Source organism: Nicotiana tomentosiformis, chromosome 11 (assembly GCF_000390325.3).
Source record: "Nicotiana tomentosiformis chromosome 11, ASM39032v3, whole genome shotgun sequence".
Lineage (NCBI taxonomy): Eukaryota > Viridiplantae > Streptophyta > Magnoliopsida > Solanales > Solanaceae > Nicotiana > Nicotiana tomentosiformis.
In genome coordinates this window covers 68,615,647-68,625,040 of record NC_090822.1, presented here as the reverse complement: position 1 = coordinate 68,625,040, position 9,394 = coordinate 68,615,647, and the positions used below count along the sequence as shown (strand labels likewise).

Below are 9,394 nucleotides of genomic sequence, written 5' to 3'. Positions count from 1 at the left end.
GGCCTCTCTTCTACCGGTAAGTATGCTAAGCTGCCCAAACTCTCTGCCTTACGACTCAAGGCATCGGCCACCACATTGGCCTTTCCGGGATGATAGAGAATGGTGATATCATAATCCTTATGCAACTCCAACCACCTTCACTGCCACAAGTTAAGATCCTTCTGTTTAAACAAATGTTGTAGACTCCAATGATCGGTATACACCTCACACTGGACACCGTACAAGTAATGCCGCCAAATTTTAAAGGCATGAACAATAGCTGCTAACTCAAGATCGTGGACTGGATAATTCTTCTCATGTACCTTTAGCTGTCTGGACGCATAGGCAATCACCCTACCGTCTTGCATTAGTACTGCACCGAGACCAATACGCGACGCGTCATAATACACAGTATAAGACTCTGAACCTATAGGCAACACCAATACTGGAGCTGTAGTCAAAGCTGTCTTGAGCTTCTAAAAGCTTTCTTCACATTCATCCGACCACCTGAACGGAGCACCTTTCTGGGTCAATTTAGTCATAGGCGATGCAATAGACGAGAAACCCTCCACGAAACAACGATAATAATCGGCCAATTTGAGAAAACACCGAATCTCAGTAACTGAGGATGGTATGGGCTAGTTCGGAACTGCCTCTATTTTCTTCGGATCCACCTTAATACCTTCACTGGACACTATATGTCCCAAGAATGCCACCGAACTAAGCCAGAACTCACACTTAGAGAATTTGGCATAAAGTTTCTCCTTTCTCGGCCTTTGTAATACAATACCCAGGTGTTGTGCATGCTCTTCCTGGCTACGTGAGTACACCAGAATATCATCAATGAATACCACGACAAATAAATCAAGATATGGCTGAAATACACTATTCATCAAATATATAAATGCTGCTGGGGCATTGGTTAGCCCAAAAGACATCACAAGAAATTCATAGCGGCCATAACGAGTCCTGAATGTTGTCATTAGAATATTCGAATCCCAAATTTATAATTGGTGATACCCAGACCTCAAATCAATTTTGGAGAACACCCTCGCTCTCTGAAGCTGGTCAAATAAATCATCAATATGCGGGAATGGATATTTATTCTTGATTGTAACTTTTTTCAACTGCCTATAATCAATGCACATCCGCTGAGTACCATATTTCTTTTTCACAAACATAACCGGTGCACCCCAAGGTGACACACTAGGCCTAATAAACCTCTTTTCAAGGAGTTCCTGAAGTTGCTCTTTCAATCCTTTTAACTCAGCTGGTGCCTTACGAAATGGAGGAATAGAAATGGGTTAAGTGCCCTGCACCAAGTCAATACCGAAATCAATATCCATGTCGGGTGGCATACCCGGTAGGTCTACAGGAAATACATCCGGAAAGTCTCGTACGACCGATACTGAATCAATAATATGAGCATCTGCATCAACATCTCTCACAAAGGCCAAATATGACAAGCATCCCTATCCAACCATACATTGGGCCTTCAAATAAAAAATTACCTTGCTAGGAACAAGATCTAGAGAACCCCTCCATTCAACCTTTGGCAACCCCGGCATCGTCAATGTCACAATTTTTGCGTGACAGTCCAGAATAGCATGACATGGAGACAACCAATCCATACCCAGGATTACATCGACATCAACCATACTAAGTAATAAGAGATCAACTCTAGTCTCCAGTTCCCCAATAGTTACAACACACGACTGATACACACGATCCATAGTAATAATATCGCCCATCGGCGTAGATACACAAATAAGTGAAACTAAGGACTCACAGGGCATATCTAGATAATGAGTAAAATATTATGATACATATGAATAAGTGGAACCAGGGTCAAATAATATAAAAGCCTCTTTGTGGCACACTGAAACAATACCTGTGATCACTGCGTCTGAGGCAACAATATCTGGCATGGCAGGAAAAGCATAGAATCCAGCCTACCTACCTCCCCCTCTTGGGCGACCCCTAGCTGCCTGACCCCCGCCCCGAGATGGCAGGGTGGGTGGTATAACTATTGGTGCTGATTCCATCGGTTGAGAACTCTGTTGTGAAACTCCACTCAGCAGCCTAGGACACTCTCTCTTGAAATGACTAAATTCTCCGCACTCGAAACAACCCTTCCTATGAAGGAACTGCTGCTCCTGATAACCCGAGGGATGACCTGCAGAAGCCTGTGCGGATGAGTCATGATGAGAACTCTGTGCTAGTAGTGCACTGAATGAAGACTGGCCTGAGTGAGCACTGTAAGAACCATGGCTAGCTGATGCACTACAATGAGCTGGACGACCCGTCTGAGTGTGTCTATAAGAATGACCCCTACCACGGTGAAACTGACCCCCTAAAGGAACACCGTTGTAATCACCCATACCACAAGGCCTCTTAGCCTCTCTCTCTTCACGTTCTTAGCTACAAACCATCTCTATCTACCGAGCAATGTCAACTACCTCATCAAAAGTAGCACCAGATACTCTCTCCCTAGTCATAAGTAACCACAGCTGATATGTGAGGCCATCAATGAACCTCCTAATCCTCTCCCTATCAGTGGGAACCATCAAGACTGCGTGACGAACCAACTCAGAAAATCTCATCTCGTACCGCGTCACGGATATATCACCTTGGCAAAGCTGCTCAACCTGTCTGCACAGCTCTTCTCTCCGGGACTGAGGTACGAACTTCTCCAAAAAGACCACAGAGAACTGATGCCAAGTAAGGGGTGCTACGCCAACAGGCCTACATCTTTTGTAAGTCTCCCACCATCTGAGTGCAGACCCAAAAAATTGAAAAGTAGTGAATGAGACCCTATTGGTCTCCAGAATACCCGTTGTCCGAAGCATCCGTTGACACCTATCCAGAAAATCATGAGAATCCTCTGACTCAGTACCACTAAATGGTGGAGGTCGAAGCCTCTAAAATCTCTCAAGTATCCTCTGCTCATCATCTGCCATAACAGGAACTATCGGGGCCTGAGCAGCTACAACCGGTTGGGCTGGTAGTGCCCCCGGTATCTAAAGTCCCTGTACTACCTGGTCTGGAGTACGGGCAATGGGGGTATGAGTACCTTCCCTAGCGTGAGAAGTGGCAGGTGCAGCCTGAGCCGAAACACCTGAGCAAGGCCAGTGCAGGCTGCCAATATCTGGGCCAAAGTCTCCTGAATGCCTGCAATCTCAATGGGCACAACTAGTGCCTGAGCTGATCCTGTCGGCTCAACTATATCCGGAATCTGCTCCTATGCTGGAACAACTTGTGGTACTACAGGTGCTATTCTAACTGTTGTACAAACTACACCTCGACCTCTACCTCGGCCCCGGCCTCTACCATGGCCCCGGCCTCTCGCGGCCCGACTGTTGGCACTGGTGGCTGATCATCTGATCCAGTAGTACGTGTCCTCACCATCTGTGAGAGAATAGAATAGCAGAAATTTAGTTTCTAGAATCAACAAATTCGCATGACAAAATACAAGAAATTGAAATTTTCCTAAGGGTTCTACAGCATCTCGAAGATATATACAGACGTCTCCGTACCGATCCACAAGACTCTACTAAACCTGCTCATGACTCGTGAGACCTATGTAACCTAAGCTCTGATACCAACTTGTAACGACCCAAAATCCCAGCCTGTCGTGATGGCGCCTATCTCGATACTAGGCAAGCCGATAATCTCAATAAACCAAAACTTCTCTTTAAGGTTGAAAATATAATATTTAAATACCATACAAACACTTCCCAAAACCTGGTGTCATAGAGTACATGAGCATCTAATATGAATACAAGTCTGGAAAATATAGTCTATAATAGTCTGAGACCAAATATAGTGAACAAAGAGATAGACAAGGAGATACAAGGTCTGCGAAACTCGGCAGCTACCTCAAAATCTCCTGAAAATGAACCGGGCGAAAGGATCAAACACCCGCTATATCCGGGAACACCTGGATCTGCACACGAAGTGCAGGGTGTAGTATGAGTACAACCAACTTAGCAAGTAACAATAATAAATAAGGAACTGAAGATAGTAACTAGTTACACAGTTAAAGTTCATTTCCAGTAATTCTAGCAAAGAATAGACATGCTATCAAATCTGGCAGTTTAATGTCAAATAAATTTTTATATAGTTCCTGTTCATGTAATCCGTATATCAACAATCTTTCAGAGATTTCACAATAATGACAGATAACAACTAAATGCAACAACAAATAGAATTTAAGTACAACCTCTTAGAACAACAATCACTCACTGGGCTCCCAGTCCTCATCACTCCCTAGGCTTCCAGCCCTCACTCAATGGGTACCCGCGCTCACTGGGGGGTGTACAGACTCATGAGGGGCTCCTACAGCCCGAGTGCTATAAGCACGGATAACTCACGTATTGCACGGACAACTCACGTGCCATAATATAAATATCTGGATCCGCACGGCCAACTTACATGTTCCACGGCCAACTCACGTGCAATAATAATATAAGGATCCGCACGGCCAACTCACGTGCAATAATAATATCTGGATCCACACGGCCAACTTACGTGCTATAACAATATCTGGATCTGCACGGCCAACTCACGTGCAATAATATAATATATATAAAGCCAACATGGCCTGCTGCGGCGTGCAGCCCGATCCCAAAAATATTCTCACAATCAGGCTCTCGGCCTCACTCAGTCATAAATCTCTCCAGTCTCTCGGGCTCTCAATAATCATGAAATCAGCCCAAACAACAATGATATGATGTATCAATAATAATAATAGAGACTGAGATAAAATGTGCAAGTAAAAACTGAGACTGAGTACATATAGCATTTAGCAGGCAATTCAATAAGTACGCGACCTCTGTGGGTCCCAACAGTACTATCACATAACCTAAGCATGATTTCTAGCATGATTTATAGTCAAATTTTATCAACACATAGAGAGCATATAGCTAACAACAAATTTTTCAACTTTACAGTTTCTCGGGACGGACCAAGTCACAATCCCCTTGGTGTACGCCCACACGCCCGTCACCTAGCATGTGCGTCACCTCCAAAATAATCATATGATACCAAAATTCTGGGTTTCATACCCTCAGGACCAGATTTAAAACTGTTACTTACCTTAATAACGTAAAAATCCTACTCCGGGATACCCTCGTCTCTGGACTCGGTCACCAAAAGCTCTGAATCTATCCATAATCAGAATAATACTATCAACATAGGCTAAAGAATCGAATTCCAACGGAAAAACTACATAAATAGGCCAAAAATCCGAAATCGGTCAAAATCCGGGCCCCGAGCCCACGTCTCGAAACCAGTCAAAAATGGCAGAATAATAATCCTCGTCCTCTCCCGAGTCTAACCATATAAAATTCATCAAATTCCGACATCAACTCGACCCTCAAATCTTCAATTAAAGTCTTGAAGATTTCTACCATTTTCAACCCAATCTATACCCATTTGAACTCAACAATCTTTTCATAAACCTTATTGATATATATAAATGATACTATTACACCCAAGAATCATACTCTTAATCACCCATTTTTACCCAAACTCGAAATTGAAGACTAGGGGTTAGAACCTTACCTCTTGAGTGAAGATCTTGTGATATTTCCTTGTTGGATTTCAAAGCTTGAACAAGATCTTGATGAAAAAAAATACTTGAGCTTCTTCCTCTCTCTAGAACACTCTCCCTTCTCTCTAAAAATATCATATTTTTGCTCCAAAATGAGCTTCAAGGCTTATTTATCGAAGTTGGGTCGGGTTATAACAATAAAAGAATGGATATTCCAAAAATTCCGGACCAGGCGATAGGCCTGGCCTCGCCAAGCTAAAGCTTGGTTAAACCTGGCTTTAGGCCTGGCGAGGCCTCGCCAGGCTAAAGCCTGGTCTTGCGAGCTCTGTAGCGAGCTACATGACAGCCTTTGGGTATTTGATCATAACGTTTTGTAGGAATGTCCGAATGACAAACGGTTTTAAGCATTAGAAACTAGACTCGAATATCTTTCATTTGATAGGTAGATTATCACATAACTTCATATATATATATATATATATATATATATATATATATATATATATATATATATATATATATATATATATATATGTAGATATTCTCGTTCAAAGTTGGGTCTTGTGCGAACTCACTTGAAACTTTAGTCTTATGAAATTTCCAACTTCTACATTCGATGTCGAAACCTATCGAATCAAGTCCGATTGACCTCAAATTTTGCACACAAGTCATAAATCAATGGCAAGACATAATTTGAGCAGTAAATGGGGGAACGAAGTTATAATATTTACAACGACCGGCCGGGTCGTTACAATAATGTCAAACTAATTGTTCGAATAGACCCTAACAAAGAAATTCACTACTAATATACTATATAAGGATAATAATATATAGTACTTTTCGCAAAAGCGAATTTAATTGAACTTATTTTTATTTTCTAAAAAAAAGAGTAATTTGGTGAACCTAGCCAATAAATACTTTTGGTGTGATAAGGTATATATATAATGCAACAGTAACGTTTGATGTTGACTCTTTACTAATTACTTTGAAGTTTTAATTACAACAGTAGTTTGTTTTATCACAGTTTGATGCTGACTCATTTACTAATTATTTGAAGTTTTAATTACTCGCTGTTTAAGGGAAGGAATTGACTCCCAATAGAAAAAGGTTTCTGTCCAATATTATAGTTATATCCTACATTATACATTATAGTTGTTTTATGGAATTAAGAAATATTTTAAGGATGTTTTGGTAAACCAACATTGTATTCATGCTTTTATAATATATATATATATATATATATATATCAAACGGATCGTAACTTTTTGCAAATCGGCATCTTTATGGATTCACATGGAAACATCTTTTATTTTGTTCAACAATTTAAGAGTAGACATCATGACCCAAATTGCTAGCAACATGTATATGCATTTTTTTCCCATCAAAATTATCTTAACAGTATTCAATTAATTGCATAAAGATCATGAAGTCCGAAAATATATACAGAAATCATATACATAAACGCACGTTATACATATATGGTGGTTAACATTATATTCTTTCACGAAGATTATGAATTCAAATGACATGCTCTGCTACCAAATATAAATATAAATTTCACGCGCATCAAAATCTTGAATATGACAATCTTATAGAGATGATTTTATAGGAAAATATATCTGATGCGGAAGCAATTATCGCAAAGCGAAAGCGTTAATCGGCGAATCGGTTTCAACCTCCTTGACCTAGCCTTACGTTACCACAGTTGTTAGTGATAAAGTTGTGTAGAGAATATGTGGTGGCAATCTTAATGAGTGGAGGGAGGGCCAATTTATAAAAAATAAGATTTAATTTGGTACGTCCTAAACAGTTGAACGGACGAGATATGCTGTTTGATTAAATATTAATTATGGGCGTATATAACTCTATTGGGCCACACAAGTATAAGGAAAGTTCTAACAATATGCACATAAGATAAAGAAATTTTGCTGAAGTTTTCTGTTATTTCAGTATAGGAAATGCCGTTAAATATGTATGTTACTTTACAAAGTCAGAACAACGGATCAACGGCAAGATCTAAAAAAGATGTAAGTTCATCCCAATCTCCATGCTTTAACAGCAACTCATTCATGTCCGGAGCTAAAGTGTGACCATAGCTCGAGTGGGATACGGAAGGTGCTTGACGCACTGAACTTAATTGACCCATAAGCAGCTGGCTATTATTTGATATGTCATGAACATGACCGCTAAAGGGTTTGATCTCAGTGATATTATTGTGCGGCCTCATAACGGGAGCACCAAAGCTAATTATATAATCTGAAGAATCAGCGCTGCATGTTTTTGAACTTGTATCAGTTGGGTGTCGCTTTGCTGCTGCTACAGATCTCCATTCCGGAAGGCACTTCCTATATGACCCATTTCGCTTAAAGATTCTGCAGAGTGTCCAAACTTCCTGCAAACGCCAAGAAACCAAAAATTTACTTAGAACAATTGCTTGAACGTAGACTGTTGATCGAGAGCAGTTAAAAGTTGTGTTCTTTCAAACTGCTTAAACTTTTAAATGAGAAAGGTTCTGATTCAATCTCATCGCCCACACTTAAGGGGATGTGTTGAGACATAACTATATAAAAAGATGCTTCTCTGATACTTCAACAAAGATAACTAGCTAGTAGCTAGTAAATTCCTCAATGGGATAAAAGAAAGAGAGTAATCACTAGTATATAGATTTGCTTACAGCTTCTTGAGCAATGCTTTTAGCTTCAATATGTTTTGTGGATTTATCATTTTCGGCAGGAAGTCGAAACTCGTGCATCATCCAATCAGTTTTGGTGCCTTTTCCTGCACTCCCACGGTAGTAAACCAACGACTTCTTCAGCCCAATACATTCATGACGACGGCCTTGTCCAACACTAGAATAAATAGGTCTGTCAATACCAGTAGCCTTCCAGAATCCGGAACTAGTCACTCTGTTTGGTCTAATACTATTTCTATATTTTCTGCCTCTTTTGCAAAAGAAGTACCATTCCTTGTCTCCCATGTTGCTAGACTCTGCACGTTCACCAAATTAAAAATACATCAGAAGCAGTGGGGAAACCACAAATCTCTAGCTAACTTCTTCTTTTGTTTCAATTTTTCCCTATTGTATCTTAAGGGTTTCCAAATAATATTAGTCTTGAACTTCTGTAGGAATAACAAAGGTTTAAGAGTACTATATATATATAAAATTATGTGGAAACATAAAAAGGACAACTAGATCTGAATCACATGTTTGGCTAGCAATTAAGCTAATATATGTCTCAAGAAAAAGGAGTCATGGCTAAAGTATAAGAATATGAAAGTAATACATATGATATTTAGTAGAGAGATTTGAGTAGATACATACTGGGAAGATCCCAAGGGTCATATTTGTAGATGTCAATCTGTTTGATGAGTTCAATAGTGACGGGCCTTTTCTCAACTTTCCTCCGAAGATAAAACCCTACAAGTTCTTCATCTGTTGGATGGAATCTGAACCCTGGAAGCATAACATCCTCCTCATCTGCCTCTTCTTCTTTGTAACTACTAATTGTAACTATGCAACTCAAGTTTTCCACTTCCATATATAGTTTTTTTTTAATTTTAAAAATAATCTTCAGTTCTTTTTCTTCTTCTTGGGGATGAGTTAGCTTAGAGAGATATAGGGGTTACTCAATGGTATTAGGTATAGACTGTATTTATATAGTAAAAAGGTGACACTAATCAGGAGGCTCGACTAGACTTATAGCTATGATGGTAATCGTAGTCAAGTCATTCGTATTGACTTCATTGTTCTAGGGACCAAATAATATCACTGAAATGGAATAAGTCTTTAGTCTGTTATTTGCGCTTGTGATCATTATTATCATCACCATTTACGACTTAGTAGGCTTGAATAAATTCATT

General features: G+C 39.9%; 1 protein-coding gene across 1 annotated transcript; it reads right to left on the bottom strand.

Annotated features, from left to right (window-relative positions):
• Positions 1–7,448: 7,448 nt before the first annotated feature.
• LOC104088332 (transcription factor JUNGBRUNNEN 1) lies at positions 7,449–9,180 on the bottom strand. The gene is made up of 3 exons (XM_009592991.4): positions 8,856–9,180; positions 8,208–8,521; positions 7,449–7,925 (listed from the first exon to the last, which is right to left on the bottom strand). The coding sequence occupies exons 1-3, from the start codon at positions 9,070–9,072 to the stop codon at positions 7,524–7,526; spliced, it is 933 nt and encodes a 310-aa protein (XP_009591286.1). The 5' UTR covers positions 9,073–9,180; the 3' UTR covers positions 7,449–7,523.
• Positions 9,181–9,394: the final 214 nt, after the last annotated feature.